This window comes from Genypterus blacodes, unplaced genomic scaffold, assembly GCF_046128005.1.
Source record: "Genypterus blacodes isolate CSIRO-AG114 ecotype Tasmania unplaced genomic scaffold, CSIRO-AGI_Gbla_v1 ptg000055l_1, whole genome shotgun sequence".
Lineage (NCBI taxonomy): Eukaryota > Metazoa > Chordata > Actinopteri > Ophidiiformes > Ophidiidae > Genypterus > Genypterus blacodes.
In genome coordinates this window covers 250138-267500 of record NW_027466867.1, presented here as the reverse complement: position 1 = coordinate 267500, position 17363 = coordinate 250138, and the positions used below count along the sequence as shown (strand labels likewise).

The window sequence follows — 17363 nt, the reverse complement described above, 5'->3', positions numbered from 1 at the left end:
AGTTGGTGCCTTAGCATGTTAAAGCAGGTTTGTGTCCACACACAGCTGCTCCTGCCAGCTCACTGGGATTTGCTGCCAGGGCAGAAAGAGAATCAACACTTAACACACACATATATATATATATATATACAGTATAACATATATCTCATCATTGTTATGTATGGATTGTATATGAAGCTCAGGGCAGTGAGACGTGAGACACAGGAGCTGTAAACACAGTGTGTGAGCGCCTCGGCACATCCACAAGCGTCTGCTCATGGATGGCGAGATGCTGCCCATGGTTATGTAATGACCATGAGTCAGTGTATGTGCGTGTGTGTGTGTATGTGTGCGTGCGCGTGTGTGTGTGTGTGTGAACATGTTTTTTGTGTGTGGATTTAAAGGACGAGGGCACAGACGCGGTGCTCAGGGAAGAGAAGAGAAACAGACCAATCAGTAAGAATAATCACACTGCAGCAGGGACTGGCTTTGGAAGGAAGGATTGTTATTGGCTGCCTGTGTGTGTGTGTGTGTGTGTGTGTGTGTGTGTGTGTGTGTGTGTGTGTCAGCTCTGGCATCCCCCTTAGCTACAAGCATTTAGAATGACTTCAGCCTTCACTGCAGATAATTAGCATTTTCAGAGGCGATCACACTGCAGACCAGCAGCTCTAAACACAACAACAAACACATTCAAGTTACAGAATCGATTCTAGTTATAAAGTATCTGACCTCAATAAAATAAAATAGGAGATAAAACAGATATGATCAGTTATACTAATAGATCAATAGAACTGACAATAGAATCTGCTGAGGAAGTGTGTGTGTGTGTGTGTGTGTGTGTGTGTGTGTGTGTGTGTGTGTGTGTGTGTGTCTGTGTGTGTGTTCCTGCTGGATACACGAGAACAAGAGGACGAATCCCTAAAGAGAACACATGAAATGAAACTGTTCTCTGTTGTCTATTTGCAGTTTGCTGCTGCTGCTCTCGTCCTACCTGAGCCTTCGTCCCCCAGCGTCTTCCTCCCCTGGTCTGTCCCCTGAAGCGGCCCGTCACCCGGCCTTAGCATGAGTTCGTCCCCGCTGGTGTCTCGAGCCAACATGGACATCCTGGACGAGCTGCAGCTGATCGCCGCCCAGAACCTGGAGAGGCTGGAGGTCAACAAGTACTATGAGGTCATCAGGGAGCTGGGCAAGGGCACCTACGGCAAAGTGGACCTGGTCATCCACAAGATCAGAGGTGAGGGTCCACACACACACACACACACACATACACACACACAGTCCTATGTGTTGACCTCTTGTCTCTTCCCTCCTCAAAGGCACAAAAATGGCTCTGAAGTTCCTGAAGAAGAAGACGACCAAGCTGAAGTCCTTCCTGCGGGAGTACAGCATCTCCCTCTACTTGTCTCCCTGCCCCTTCATCATCAACATGTTCGGCATCGCCTTCGAGACGGACGACTACTACGTGTTTGCACAGGAGTACGCCCTGGCCGGAGACCTCTTCGATATCATTCCGCCACAGGTGCGTCACTCATTGATCTCACTGTACTGAGGTTGACTGGCCTCATTGTTTGAGCTTCTGCACGCCACCCTGACCTCCCTTTGCCCTCGCCCTCCAGATTGGTCTCCCTGAGGCAGTGGCAAAGCGCTGTGTGCACCAGGTGGCCATCGCTCTGGACTACCTGCACTGTAAGAAGCTGGTCCACAGGGACATCAAACCCGAAAACATCCTCATCTTCGACCGCGAGTGCCGCAAGGTGAAGCTGTCCGATTTCGGCATGACGCGTCGAGCCGGCTCGCCCGTCAAGAGGGTGAGGAAGCCCACATAACGCCATTTGCACCTGACACACCTTGGCTCCTTGTCTGGAGCTTGATGTTGAGCAGTTGTGTTTCCTCCTCCCCCCCTGCAGGTGAGCGGCACCATCCCCTACACGGCGCCCGAGCTCTGCGACGTGTCTCGCCACGAGGGCTTCTGCGTGGACTACAGCACCGACGTGTGGGCGTTTGGCGTGCTGCTCTTCTGCATGCTGACTGGCAACTTCCCCTGGGAGAAGGCGCTGCCCTCCGACTCCTTCTACCAGGAGTTCATCCGCTGGCAGAGGAGGAGGACGAACACGGTGCCGTCCCAGTGGAGGCGCTTCACCGAGCAGGCCCTCCGCATGTTCCGCCGCCTGCTGTCTGTGGAACAGGACCGCCGCTGCTCGGTCAAAGAGGTGTTCGGATACTTCAGCCACTCCTGGATGCTGGACAGCGAGAACAACAACAATAACGGCAACGGCAATGGAGGCGGGGAGAGGATTGGAGGAGGAGGAGGAGTGCGGGGAGAAGTGGACGGCACCATCTCGTCCATCTCGTCTGGGGAGGAAGACGAAGAGCTGCTGGTGGAGCGGATGAAGCAGCAAACTCTCTCTCCTCTCTCCCCGATGTCGCCCCTCTCTCCCATGTCTCCCGTGGCGGTGGAACGAGGCGGCGGGAAAGGCGGGCTGATGGAGCAAGGCGTCGGCAGCCACCATTTCGTGTCCGTCTCCACCAACAGTTCTGTGTCGTCCACCAACAGCTACGAACGAATGCCGCGGGAAAATAACTCACCGGGAGGCCGCATGCTGGTGGCCACGCCCATCGAGATCTGCGTCTGAGCGCCTCCGGCACACACTTTGGGTTGACTGACGGAAGGACGGCGCACTTTTATACCTCTCTCCATGCATGGAAAACACACCCACACACACACACACACACACACACACACACACACACACACACACACACACACACACAGACAATAAGTTATCTGTTGTACACATCTTTGGGAAAGGAACAGCACATGGATGAAGATCACAACAGAGTCTTTGTTGCTTTGTGGGATGCAAACATTCCTTCCCTCCAGTCAGATCTTTGGTCACATCTCAAAATAAGAGCAGGTTTCTGCAGGATGGACCTCATCAGACACACACACACACACACCCACACACACACACACACAGCCCATGGAACACTCCGGACCATCAAAGCTCATTGCAAGAAAACAAAGAGGAAAAGACGACAAAAGGCTTCCATCCAAGGTTCTGTCACTAAATCCACCTGAGAAGAAGACCAAAATGTATTTCTTAAAGCAATACTTCCAGCAGAAAAAGCAAAAAGCAAAGAGACTGAAACGCACTTTCAGCAAAACGCCAAGGGACGAAGACGAAGACGAAGACGAGCTCGACGGATCCGTGTTTTTCAAAGAAGCAGACAAAACGCGACTCCAACAAGTGAGCGACTCCAGCGAGCGAGCGAACACCTTCTAAGGAGATTTCAACGGTTTACGAAAACGTGAACGTGCAAGTGTACTGGTGTGTGTGTGTGTGTGTGTGTGTGTGTGTGTATCACTGTGCGTTCTGTGCGTGTGTGAATCTAGAATTTCCTCTTTTTGCTTTAAGACTTTTATCCTTTATTTGGATCCTAAAAAAAAAAAGACTACAGACTCTATTTTTTCTATAGTTTCTTTTGTAAGGTAGCTTGGTTTTGCGTTTCTCTGGGGACGGTGACGTGTTTGCTTTGGTTTGTCGTCGGTGTTGGTGCCAGTGGGTTTGTGTATCTGAGCTGTCCGGGCCGCAGATGTTTGGCTTCTCCGGAGGGGATCGGTCCCCGTAATCCGGCCGAACCAACAGCACCCCCTAGTGTCGAGACGGGACAGCGAGAAGGCCTCCCGACGCCTCCGAACATATCTACTTCACTCCTAAAGACTCTTTTCTACACGCTCCCTAAAGTCCGTTTGTACAGCTTCTTGTTTTCGACAAAAAAAAAGAAAAGATATCGTCTGAAAAGAAAAAAGGGATTTACTCGACGTCACGTCCGCGCTCACGTTTTATAAATTGCATGACGAGTAGCTCAAACGTTAATCTTTACCAGAACAGAAGCGGCTTTGCGATAAAGAAGAAGAAAAAAAAAAGAATCGTAAAACACGTAAAAGTTGTGATGTGGAATTTTGCCGTAGCACAATTCCTGGCGTGGCGTCCCCAGAGTGAACATCGCCGCCTGGATCTCTGGAGGCGTCTTAGGGCTAAAGATCAGAACAATAATTAGTTTGTATCCATTGTGTTGTGTTTGTATGCTGTTAATGTCGTGCGATCATCTCACCGCGTTTAGAAACAAGACGATACTTCAAAACAAAGCATGGATGACTTCCAGCGTTCCAGCGAGGCCTTGGTTCAAATCCCCACGCTGGGATGAGGAGGCGATGTGTTCTTAGGGGAGATCTTTGCCGTCTGGAGTGGATATTTTTGATTTTCTATGAAGCGGGGGGGGAAAAAAGAGAAGAACTGGAAAAAGCAAGAACTACAACTTCCTTTGACTTCTCATGAATATTAACTGAAGAAAAAAAAAAGCTAAAGAATCACGTGTGGGAACGGGCATTGTGTGTGTTTTGGGACATAAATCTGCATGACTTTGTATGTGCTAAAGCTCTGTGGTGCAAAGCCGCTCGGTGTTCCTCCCCCGTCACAAGCTGTAGTACTCTGTAGACGTAGTGTAGCCACATAGGGAACCTTTCTTTACCTTCCCAGAGTCCACAGCCCGCTCAGCTCGCCGCAGCTTTGGCTCTTACGCGTCATCCGGTCCTCTCACGCCTGCATGGTGTCCTCCAGGTCCATCTTCAGTCCATCTCCACCCCTACAACTCTCAATCTGCTCCCAAACAGACGCCACAAGGGTTTCCTTTGCGGTGAGAAAAGGATCCAAACTAGTTTCCAAACCGACTGTAAGCTGATCTCATGACCATGTGAACGCCAACTTGATTACTTAGATTGAAACAAAGGGATGGAACATATTGTACCCTCTCATTATCTGCTTCCTGTGTCCATTTTGCTGCTCCCGCCCCCCAAAACACTTCTGACCAATGAGCAAAGCGGGTTTGGCTCCTGTGGATGTTGAAGTAAACACTAAAGTAAGCAGTCATGACCTCCACTAACCCGGTAGATCAGTGAGTGAGAATGCAGACAACCTCTGACCTCATCAGCAGCAGCGCTCCGACTCAGAACAAAGGCGGCCCTCATGCAGAACTGAGCCGACCCAAGCGAGAACCAGACATCACATACTGGCTGTGTACTTGTTACTTCAGGGTCCATCAACTTAAAAAACACAGAACTTTTCGGCATTTGTTAAATTCTTTCACTTACGTCTGTAGCTGAGGTGTCTTGAGTTCTTCTGCGTCGGCCACAGACCTCAGATGGTCTAAATTGGATGTTTTCACTAAGTGTGCTCTGTGATGCTGTAGAAAGGAGAGCAGAAGTGGATCAAAGTGTGTGTGCAAAGGTTTTTAAACTAGACCACAGATAGAGAAGTAAATATTTGTAACGACCCTTTAAAATTCAATAAATGCTCCCTGCAGTGTCACACTGACCTGAGGTGAGACAGGAGACTCACCTGAGTGTGAGGTGGGTCAGTAGGTGCTGCAGCAGTCGGAACAGATCAGCTGGGAGGAAGAATCCAAACCAGTCATCCTTACCTGTCTTCCTCTCCAAACCCCCCCGAGTCGGTCTCTGGTTCCACGCCGTAAAGGACTTCCTGCTTCTCTTCCGTGCAGTGACTTCCTGTTTTCCCGCCCCAGCACCCATGACTTCAGTGGCGTTTTAGTGAGTAGACGATCACACTAGAACTCGTTTCCGGTTCTTGTCTTTGCAATACGACTGACTGTCTTCCTGTAAGCTGAGATTTAGTCAATAAAACCACAACTCTTGTTGCAGAGAAACGTTTGTGCTGAAGTTTTCCTTGTTTCCTCCTTGTGCCTCCGTGTCTGAATGCATCAGAGCTCCTTAGCAATCAGAGAAGTAGATAAAGTACTTAAGTATAAATAACAGCAAGGGACAAATACTTAATTACAAGGGTTATAGTTTAGTTTCCCCAGAGTTTAAAAGATTAAAGAGATCCAAGAACACAGGAAGTCTCGCAGGAACACACAACATTGGACAAAATATTTATTTTGACAATTACACATGACCTCTGACCCTCAGAGAGGAGAACACAGGATACAAACAGGTCGCCGTAAAGCAAAAGGACGATGGAGGAGCGGCGTCGGATCCCCGCCAGGAACTTTGGAATGTGACGGGCGGCGTGGGGGCGACACAACCACTTCCTGCTACATGCGCCATTGATCCAGTCAATGCATGATGGACATAGAGGAGGAAGACGACACACACACACATACGGGAGGATCTGAGTTTGAGCCCTGAGATTCACACACGGACGACATGGTAAAAAAAAACAAAACTCCCAAATGTTCAACAATCTGCAGCGTTTGGAACAAAGACACAACAAATACTGCAGCGACGCATCAGGAGCAGAAACAGGAGCGCACGCCACCATGCTTGGGGTTCACACACACAACGCCACAAATACTGAATGCAAACATGTTAGGATGGCACCGATCAAAGACACACTGTGGATGTTCAGAGAGGCGTGTGTGTGTGGGTCTGTGTCTTGCTGCTGATCAGGCAGAGCCGTCCAAATACAAGTACACGATGGATGTGTGTGTGTGTGTGTGTGTGTGTGTGTGTGTGAGGGGGGGCTGATTTGTCGTTTGCACTGCAAGCTGGCGAGTAGGAGAGCAAACTGCTGAGTCAGGTAAGGCTTTTTCAGGGGGGGGGGGGGGGGGGCAGCTGCTCCTATGTACAGATCCAGGATGTAAACACAAGACTCTCGATGTCATAGCTTTGTCCTGTGTGACGTGGACACAGACGTCGTCCCACCAGAGACATGTCATTTAAATAAACTGCTTGATCAACTGAGCCGTTTAGATCAAGTTTTTAAATCTGCACTAATGAGAGACACACACACACACACACACACACACACACACACACACACACACACACACACACACACACACACACACACACACACACACACACACACACACACACACACACACACACACACACACACACACACACACACACACACACACACACACACACACACACACACACACACACACACACACACACACACACACACACACACACACACACACACACACACACACACACCGGGTGACGGTGGTCAAAGTGCTTTAAGCCAAATCAATCACATGGTCGCATCCTGACAGCCCGAGGTTTTTGGACAAGATTGCTTTATACTTAATGCTTTTAGCCTCTAGGCCTCAAATATTTATTCAAACTACAATCAAAGAGGGAGAAAAGCATTTAGAGCTCACTACATTCTCACACACACACACACTCCATACTCTGATGACTCGTCTGTGCTGCTATTCAGACAAAATATGCGCAACAGTTGTAAACACAAAATCAAATCAGATTCCACCATTTCCTGGAATAAAGGTGATGTTTTGCTTATTTGTTGTTTTGGAGTTAGAGTGAAGTGTGTTTAGTCCCATGGTGGTGTAAACCTGCATGGAAGCGTAGCAAGATATGTAGATGGAAAAGTACTTCCTACAGAAACCCCTTGCGTGGGGGGGCAGGGGGGTCGGCGGGGGGGCGGGGTTATACATTGAATACATTCAAGCTCGCCATTGGATTTCCTCAACACGTTCCATCACTTAGTGCAAGAGCGACTGAGACTGTGCCGACCTCTGCCAAACAAAAGACGACGTCGTGTGCGTGGTGCAAAACTCATCAGGTACCTTGTTTCAAATTGTCCCAACAAGGTTGTCGTTATGGCGACTGGCCCCTCCCCACTCCCCCGCCCCGCTTCATAAACCCCACGACCGTCCGCCTCGACAATAACTTAAAAACACAATCAAGCCTCTTTGATAACAGCTAAACAAGCCCGTAACAAACTGCAGGAATAAATAAAACCAAATATAATCAAATACTTAGAAATCCTTTAAAAGAAAATTAAATATCTTTGATTGTTTTTCATTTGCAATCCATAAAAAAACAAATTCTTCCTCATAAATAAGCACAAAGAGATGAAAGAGACACGTTCCTCGGTCCTAAGGTGTTATCGGCTCTGAGGCCTGTGTGTGTGAGTGTGTGTGAGTGTGTGTGAGTGTGTGGCCCCGTCGTTTGGTCGGTACCGTCAGACCGGCCCTGGAGGAGGTATGGTGACCGGGTCGTCGTCGTGTCTTCCCAGCCGGCAGTGTGGAGGGTAAACAGTGCAGCTGAGGAGCAGAGGGGTGGAGTTAAGGTTTGCGGGTGGCTAGCTGTCAGTCAGGAGAGCCCTGGTCCAACGCTGGTCGCCTATGGTTACCAGCAGGAGAGGGGCAGAGGAGCCGCTGCGGCGACGTCGCAGGTGGATGTCTGGAAAAAAGGGAGGAGAGGACAGAGCGTTGGTCGGCGTTCTACTTTCCTGCCTCGCCTCTATGTGCTGAGTAGAGCAACAGAGCGTCGGACGCGTTTACACACAGAGCAGCTGCAGGAGGCGAGTGTTAGAAAACTGTGTCCGTGTGAAAACTCCACTTTGCAGACCATCTCTAACTTCCCTCCGGCTTCATCCTGCTTGTTGTCGCTCCCTCACACACACATCAGAGGCTGGAGGATTGACCTCTCCCGCCTCTAGGGGGCAATAGAAGCTCAACCTAACCCCCCTTCATCAGTCAGCGCTGGAACACTTCGTCTGTAATTACTCACTGCACAACACGGAGCAGCTGGAGCCCGGCTCGTCACGCTGAAGGGAAATATGTGGAGACAATGGAGACGCTGCTGCTGCTGCTGCTGCTTCTGTCGCAGAGCGCTGAACGCTCCAGGCGTGCGGCCGCCATCTTTGGTCAGATGGTGTGGAGGGAAAATGCGTCATAAAGCTCAGAGCGTAAAATTCCAACAGTTTGTCAGCTTATTATTAGACTCCTCTGCCCCCTGAGCAGCCTGAAACTGGTTCATGGGGCTTTAAGAGGAGCTGACGGGGAGAAATAAAAAGTTAAAGGAGGGCACGGCCGTCTGTTTGTGATTACTCAGAAAGTTCTGTTCCGATTTTGCTTCTACTTCTAAAGGACTGAGGGCGTGTTGGGCCTTGGCGGAGGTATGCGCTCTGTATGAGGGAGGTACTAACCACTTGAGGTTGCCGCTGGCTTCGTCACCTGTCGTCCCATCGGTTCCCCCGTGGAGCTTTGAATGTCTTGTTCTGCGGTGGGAAATCAGAGCGTCAATGTGGGACGAGCCCAAAGCAACGTCTCCACCAATCAGAGGCCTCCACACTCACTCACACTCACCTTGTGCTTTTTACACTTCATGGAGAAATTCTCCTCGATGAGCACGCAGTCTGTGAGGACAGAAGAAGACCGCATGAGGGCGACATCATCACAGAAGGTCAAACACTCACACTTCACTAAAGAGCTGGTCACAGGTCAAACACACACACTTATACTTGTGGGCGCAATCAGCATTAAGATACATTATCAGACTCTTAACATGTGTGATGAAGTGTGTCACTGTCACTTTAACCTTTTATAATGTGAACACTTCTCTATGACACCAGGAAGAGACGCTGACTGGATGGGTGCCATTACAACAACACAACACCAGGGGGCTGAAATGTAACCTAGTGCAGATTTTGGCTCTGGAACTAAATTCCTCTTTGTGATATTAAGTGACTGGACTCTGGTGGAGGTGGAGGTGCTGGTTGAGGACTTACCAGACTCCAGCGCACACCTGTAGTGATATTTGTTGGGGCAGCCTTTGAAGAAGCATCCCAGCGTGGCTCCTGGTCTGTGGCAGCTTGAGCACGTCTAGGAACAGAAAGCAAAACAAAAACACACACAGATAAAATGTCAGCTGGTGTGTGTGTGTGAGGTGAAATGGAGATCTGGTTATCACTTCAGATGTTAATGTTACCGTCTCCTGGGCGGCCTTGACCGCCTCCTCCAGGCCGTAGACTTTGCCCTTCACGAGGAAGACGCCCGCCGACCAGACGCAGCAGTCCTCGTGCAGCCAGTGCTCGCAGGGCTCCATGGGCACAGAGGGGGCGCTGTACCAGTCCTCCGCCGACGTGGAGGCGCCGTCCAACCGGGCTCGCTTGGCCGTGGGGCTGCGGCTGAGATCCGGCTGAGATCCGGGGCCGGGGGGCCACTTAGGCGGGGGAACGGCGCGCTTCACGCTGCATGACGAAGAGTCCGAATCGCTGTAGTCGTCTTCCCCCTCTTTCAGGCCCGACGCGCTGGCGGGCGTCTTGGCGCTGGGCCGGTACCCCTCGGGATAGTAGGGCCCGTGGAGGTCGCCCAGGTCCATGGCGTTGGCCGCCAGCCCGCACAGGCAGCAGACCAGGGGGCGGCGGTGCTGGCTGTGCATGGAGGCGCGGCCCAGCTGGAGACAGGAAGTGCTGGGCACGACCGCAGACATGAAGGCTCCGGCGTGACCCTGTGCAGGAAGCTGGCCCTTCTTCTGCTGCGCGCTCGCCTGCTCAGAGTAATTGATCACAGTGCACAGCGACGGAGACGGGTCCTTGCGCTCCACGTGGACGAACGGCGAGAAACTGTCCGACCGCGGCTCTCTCTTCTCCTCCTTGTAGTTGACGTACCTCAACTTGATCTCTGGCTCCTTGGGGGAAAACATGGAGGAAGGCTGGCTGTGGTTGAGTCTCTTCCTCCTCCTCCTCTTGGAAGGCTGGCCAGCCGCCTTCTTCTTCTTGGAAGCGGGAGATGTTTTGCCACCTGCCTTTGCTTTGGCTTTGCCTCGGCTTTTCTTTGGAGGAGGTGAAGGAGGTGGCGGGGAAATTCTCTCCACCTGAATTTCCAGCGAGGGCTCAGGTTGAGTGATAAGGTCTGGCTCCGTCGTCGTTCTTTCGGCACACTCTGAACCCGACTCAGGCGTGGGCTTCGTCTTTGATTTGACGCGAGGAGACTTCTTAGGGCTTGTGTGTAAAGGCGGTCCAGAGTCTGAAGCGTCCTCCGGCTGCTCCTTGGGCTCCTCGCCCTCTGCACACTGAGGGCTCGACGCGCTGCTGTCTGGGATTTTGGAATTATTGACGATTTCACAATCTGAGGTAGAGTCTTTGCAAGTGTCAGTGTTAATGCTGTTGGCTTTCCCTCTTCTCACTGAGGCGGCTGCTTTCTGTTTCTTCTTCTTCACTGCCTTCACTTTGCCTTTGTTTTTACCTCCTGACAGGACGTTGTTGTTCTTCTTCTTAGGACTGCTTAGCTTTGTAACACTGCCTGCGGCTTTGGAAGCGTTGGTTCTGTCGCCCGTGCGGATACATCCCGACACTTTATACCTGCTGGAGTTAATGTTCATCACTATGGCCTCTAAGCGTGTCCCTCTGCCTGAGCGCGCTGGCAGCTTCTTCACTTTTAAAGTTCTCTGCAGGGCCTTCACGTTCCCATTCATGTGAGGATTGACGGTCTTCTTTCTGCTTTGCTTTTTTTCTGAAACTGGTGACACCAAATCCTCGCCTGTCAGGTCAATAAGAGGTTCCAACACTGCTTTTCGTTTGTGGGCCGCTCGCGTGTTCTTGTTGCTTGATTCTAACCTTGGAGGAGGGACAGACGGCTGAGTGGATTCTTCCTCGGCGGGGTCGTCCAAGACAACTTCAAACGCGCTGTTGTCTCCGCTGGGCGAGCTGGAGGCCTGAGGCAGGAGGAACACATCCTCTCCGTGGTCCAGTGAGGTAGCTGAGGGGGAAAGGGGCTCCTCCAGGGGGCTGACGTACTGCCGGCTGTCAGGGACCGACACGGGCTCCTGTTCCCCAGAGAGCACAGGAGAGAGAGACTCCGGAGACGACATGGCACAGACAGCCGAGCCCGAGCAGCTATCGCCTCGGCCGTTCTCCAATACCACACCGCCGCCTGCGTCCTGAGAGAGGCCGTGTCCCTGGTCTCCCAGTAGAGGCTTGTTCACGTCGCTATCACTAGAGTTTAATCCACCATTGAACTCGTGAGGCTGCTGTGGTCGAGACACTAAAGCGTTGTTCTCCTGTCCCACCTCAGCATCAGACTGATACAGGTCTGTCTGGGTGGCGAGGTCCATAGGCCCGTCGACTTGCTCCAGGTATTGCTGGTTCAGTGCATAGCCCGAGTCCTCGAGTCCTTTCTCCGAGTCACAAGGAGGGTGGACAGAGAATTTACTGATGGATGGCACAGAGTACAGGGGCGAATGTTGAGATAGGGAGTCGTGAGCGGAGAAGACGTGAGACCGGCTCACGTAGGAGAGGGTAACCGTAGTGTGGGAGAAGGCATCGTCCGGTTGAACCTGATCCCCCGGCTGCAGCAGAATGTCTGACGATCCGGTCTCTGAGAGGGGTAATCCGGTCACGCCGGAGCCAGAGTTTGGGTACCAGCCGGGGCTCTTGACCATCCGTAAGGCTTCCAGAGACGCAGAGTTGAGGACACAATCTTCACCTCTCCTGGTCAGGTCCATCACAGTGGGAATGCTGGAGGTGGAAAGATCCTGAGGCTGTAGATCATCGAAACTCCCAGGTGGCCGCTCCATCACAACTGCAGATGAAGAGGAAAAGGGAAATGTGATCAAAGCAGGAAAGCAATTAAATTCAGTTTAACCACGGAATAAAGTTTCTCTGGGACGAATAGAAATGAATCTGTGTCATAATAAGAGAGAACAAAGATGATTGTCAGGGTAAAAATACTTTTCTGAAACGTCAATAATGTTTGTTTACACAAGTCAAAGGTCAGAGTTGACAACACATTTGACACCTTTACACCACAAATGACTTTAGTGTTCGAACCCGCGTCCATTTCTCCACAGAATCACCGTGACAGCACAAAGTTTCCCACCGTGTTGAATGTTAAATGAGACTTGAACACAAAGTTGAGTTCGGTGTTTGCGAGTTCAAACGCTGGCGCCGTGCCAGCACCTGACGTGTGCTCGAGTTAGATGACATGACACCGCTGCCTTGCTCATAATTGCCATGATAGCTCATTAACATGTATTTAACTTGAGCGGTTAGTTAAATTAAACACTTAACTGGAATGACGCGACCTTTTCCACACAGAACACCGAGTGTCTCTTGAGCAGCGACGTTGACAGCTCCGGGAGGTTAACGGCAGTTAGCTTAGCCCCGGCTAACATTAGCAGGTTGGCTAGGCCACGCTGATCCCCGAAAACGTCACCTGACGGCAAACTGGCTTCAATATCTGATAGTTTACAATATCTTACATTAATGATAAAACATGACACCCCGAGTACACGATTTAACATTTTTGAAAAACTTTAGCGAACATACTTCAATTCGGCCGTGTACAATTTACAACACAATACTTCATTTGTAAAAAAAATAGCAACTTAAAGAGAGCAAGGGTCCATACAGGTCGCTACTACCTGCTGCGATGCTAAGTTAGTTGGTGCACCAACACAAGAGAACAAAACGTTAAAGTTCACTTTATTTCAGCTGTATTACTGTGTTAAACCAACACCGAATTGAAGAGCAAACTCGAATGCTTAAGAAACCGCACAAGACGTTCTGTGCCCGCGGCTAAGAGTCGAACACAGACAGCGCATCTTTTATTTAGCATGAATCCTTCGTGGAATTTGGTTCCATACTGGCTGCATTACGGCGCAAGGAAGGGGATCGGGGCAAGGCCCGCCTGGGTGAGACAAAGGCAGAGCGGAGCGAAGCGCTGCCGCTGTACCGCTGAGCACAAACTTACCCGGACGGGAGTAATCGTAGCGTTTGAACGCGTCCAGTTTAACAATCCGCCCCGCCCCGCATCGCTCCAAACAAACGGGCGACTCTGACTTATGCACACAAAACTATAAACAACAAAGACAAGCAAATTAAATTAAAGATCTACACACTTTCCTGGAACACACTACTCTGATAGCAGCGATGTGAAGTTAAATCGACAACTTCAACTTCCGGATACAGCCTTCATAATAAAACAACTGCTGGTGCGTTTTAATGTTATATATCCGCGTGTTGTGTTGGAGGGTTAAAGTGGGAATAAACACAACATAAAAATGTAAACAATAATTAAACACGCTCACTCAAACATTTTCAGGCCGTTTCAGTCTGAGAGTAAATCATTGTTTTGAAATCTGTGATGTTTACATACTGTATGTAAGTTCCCCTAAGAAGTCTCTACAGCTGGATGATTATGGTGAAATAGTAGAATTAATGACCAAATGAAACATAAATAAGTTGCCAAATTGAGTAACAAAGACAGTGGATTTGTGTTTATGTCAAATGCAAAGCCAGGATATATATATAATAATATTACATACAAACACAGAAATGCAGAATAAAAGAACCTCAGAGAACGACCTCGTGTGTAGATGTAGAACCTTCACACTCAGTTCTTCCTGACACCTTGAATGTCAAGTGGCTCCCTTCAAAGCAGCGGGCAGAGCTGAAGCTATTATCTACATGGCTGTAGGTCTATGATGTCATCAAGGTCACGACCTCAGGTAATTATGTCATGGTGAAATATAGAATCAGTCATTTCCAAACCCTGGCTATGGACATGATTGCCTCATATTGTCTTTGTGTCCTACAGTGAATCCCACAGGTTGTGACTTGATATGTGATGGTGGGAGCTGCTGGGTCACAGTCTGACTCCTGAGAGTCTGCTGCTGCTGTAACACACGCAAACAGGATCACCGGCCAATTTCTGATAAGTGAAGTAACTCGGGTAGATTTCTCAGTCAAATCACTCATTTGTTTGGCAAATTATCCAGTCAGCACTGCTGTGACTCCTTCTGTATTAGACATTGCAGAGGTTGAGTGAGTAGATGTGTAACTGCAGGTTGAGTGAAGGGAACTGATCGCTCTGCATGCAGATTATGATTATAGGACTACTAACTAGGATAACTAATAACTATAACTAATCAGGTGCTTTTCATGTCATTTACCTTCTCTTTTGATCTTTTATTTGCATTACCAAATTGTATTTATGAGACGTGAAGGTAATCACCAATGATGTCACATGTCTTAATGGCATCATGAATGATGTCACAGTTGGCACACACACCTTTTGAGAACACATCTGATATCTCTCAGGGGAGGAGGGCGGTTCAGGGTTGATCTCACACACACACACACACGCATTGTTTAATCATACTGTAAATGTGTATAACTTGGATGTTATGCAGGATGGAAACTTCACAAGTCACACGAGGGAAATGGTGCAAAAATATTTATTGCTAATAAACCTGTAGTCAGTTGGTGTATATTTGCTTTATATTTACAATAATAGAGTACAGAGGAATGGGAATGTGAAACAAAAATCCCAAACATTTAAATAAATATAAAGGGACTGCCACTGAACAAGGCTACACACACACACACACACACACTCCAACCACTCCTATACAGCTGGACCAATGATTGCAGTGAGAGAAAAAAAAAAGAAACTATATAAATTTTCATATATATATATAAATATATATATATTTAAATTATAGTCAGTGAATACCTTCCATATGCATTCAGCAGTCGCCTTTCAATGCGTCATCCAAGATGGATCCAAGGGTTGCAGAGAACATCTATGATGTTGGTCGCCGTTTAGAAGCAGACGGGCGTTGAAGCAACATAGTTGGTATTTCATATAAACGCAAGCCAGCATTTGTGAGCAACTTAGCTTGTGAGCGGAACATGAGTGTGTTGGAGTGAGAGGGTCAGTGGGGGAGCGTCACGTGCAGACCAGACGGCCAGACTTGTTCCTATGGTTGGTTATGCAAGTATTACTCGACATCAACATGTAGCCATTAGACATCATACTTATGAGTGTGGCTAGCAACACAGTCTATGGAGTTAAAACAGTAGCTTACACAGTCTCGGGTTTAGTGTATGCATGACAAACACTCAATTAAAAACAGAGTATTTACAGTAAGACATGGCAACAAAGAATAAACAATACAAAAAAGTCACAGTTAAATGAAGTGCATGGAATGCAAACTCTAGAGTTGAAATTCAAACTTCATACCATGTTTTTAATAAGACATGATCTGTGTTTTGTGACCAGTGTGTAGTGTTACTAAAGAAGTAATAACAGAGCTAAAATATAGTGGGGCCTCTAAACATGCAGCAGAGTGCGCAGACATCCTGACACGGCGTCGCTGTCAGAACTCCTTGGTGTCTTTATTCTCAAACAGGTGGAGTCTCTGCTCGTCTGTCAGCCCCTCCTTTAGGCTCTGGAGATGAGAAGAGGACACATATTAAGACTGAACGCTGTCACACACACACACACACACACACACACACACACACACACACACACACACACACACACACACACACACACACACACACACACACACACACACACACACACACACACACACACACACACACACACACACACACACACACACACACACACACACACACACACACACACACACACACACACACACACACACACACACACACACACTCAGGGATGTGGTGCTGATCCTGAGCAGGCAGTGAATTTCAGTGATTAAATCTCTAACGTGGGAAAATTGAATCCTAAAACCCTCCAGACCCCCAAACACCTCTACAATGATTGAAGTCTAAGTGAGAATCTAAGTGATTCTAAAGCCCGGAGGCCTCTGAGGCAGACGGCCACACCGGGACACCGGGCTGCGTTTGATCTTCGCCGCCCTGCGTCTGTGAAGTGGGACGTCTGTGCGCGCTTATGTGAGATTTTAGCAGAGGAGGACAGGAGGATGTGCTTCTGGTTTGGTTTACCTAAAGGAGAGGGGGAGGAGGCTTACTCGTCCTCAGGAGCCCTAACTGTCCCAGGGCATGTCACGACTCACAGACTGAGGACAGAAGGGGGAAAACACACCGGCACAGTGTGTGTGTTAGACTACTGTGGAGTTAGTTTGTGCATCACAATCCAACATGAGCAAGAGTGCAGGTTTGATGGAGTCACAACATGGTTATTAACCCTTACATACCCCATCATGTTCACATTCTGTCCTTTACCTGGTTGGACCGGCTCACTTTAGACCTTCATCATTCGTTTCACTACCAAATTCGGAACCACAAACCTACTTTACATCCATAAACAACATATCAGTCATGAATAAAAGGGGGATTCATTCTCAATGCTTCAGAGATAAGAGAAGAGAGTTTATTCTTCTTTAGCTTCACACAGGAATTTGGTCTGATTTGAGTTTAAATTCACTTTAATAAGGTGAAGAAGGCCCAAACATCCTAAACACCTGGGCTGAACAGAAACAAGCTCACTGCTACTTCGAACCAATTATGTATTCAGTCCTAGAACAGCGTCTGTACAACGACAATCTGCAGCTGTAGCTCAAATAAATATTGGAAAGGTGAAGATTTAGGCTCAAAGAATTTAATTTAAGGAGTCTTAATTTGTGGAAAAGGCTCTAATCTGACCCAGACAGTATGTAAGGGTTAAAGACAAGGCTAAGGAGTGAACACAACCAATGATAATGATGATGATGATGCACCAGAGCATTCAAAGCTGCATGCAACTGTGCAGCCGACCTGTAGATGGCAGCAAACGGCTTGTTTTCAGCCTCAGTGAGTTCAGTTCTCAATGATGTCATGAGT

At 48.8% G+C, this 17363-nt stretch overlaps 3 protein-coding genes across 7 annotated transcripts in view; 1 reads left to right on the top strand and 2 right to left on the bottom strand.

Annotated features, from left to right (window-relative positions):
- Window positions 1-953: 953 nt before the first annotated feature.
- bsk146 (brain specific kinase 146) lies at window positions 954-4358 on the top strand. The gene is made up of 4 exons (XM_076151472.1): window positions 954-1213; window positions 1296-1498; window positions 1596-1787; window positions 1887-4358. The coding sequence occupies exons 1-4, from the start codon at window positions 1042-1044 to the stop codon at window positions 2610-2612; spliced, it is 1293 nt and encodes a 430-aa protein (XP_076007587.1). The 5' UTR covers window positions 954-1041; the 3' UTR covers window positions 2613-4358.
- A 2548-nt stretch (window positions 4359-6906) lies between these two features.
- LOC143002125 (uncharacterized) lies at window positions 6907-13693 on the bottom strand. 2 transcript variants are annotated; one of them, XM_076152078.1, is made up of 6 exons: window positions 13507-13693; window positions 9743-12336; window positions 9543-9636; window positions 9121-9170; window positions 8961-9032; window positions 6907-8212 (listed from the first exon to the last, which is right to left on the bottom strand). In XM_076152078.1, exons 2-5 carry the CDS (start codon window positions 12329-12331, stop codon window positions 8985-8987), a joined length of 2781 nt encoding a protein of 926 aa, XP_076008193.1. In that variant the 5' UTR covers window positions 12332-12336; window positions 13507-13693; the 3' UTR covers window positions 6907-8212; window positions 8961-8984. The 2 variants fall into 2 exon arrangements, with proteins under 2 accessions (XP_076008193.1, XP_076008194.1); XM_076152079.1 differs by lacking the exon at window positions 13507-13693 and adding an exon at window positions 12825-12972.
- A 1283-nt stretch (window positions 13694-14976) lies between these two features.
- Window positions 14977-17363, bottom strand: part of LOC143001846 (myosin phosphatase Rho interacting protein) — a 28474-nt gene continuing 26087 nt past the window's right edge. For 3 of the 4 annotated variants that reach the window (XM_076151679.1, XM_076151682.1, XM_076151680.1), the window contains one exon: window positions 14977-15988. In XM_076151679.1, coding sequence (XP_076007794.1) covers window positions 15917-15988 — 72 coding nt within the window. In that variant the 3' untranslated portion in view covers window positions 14977-15916. Of the gene's footprint in view, window positions 15989-16526; window positions 16601-17363 lie in introns of all 4 variants that reach the window. The other variant, XM_076151681.1, reaches the window with a different exon arrangement.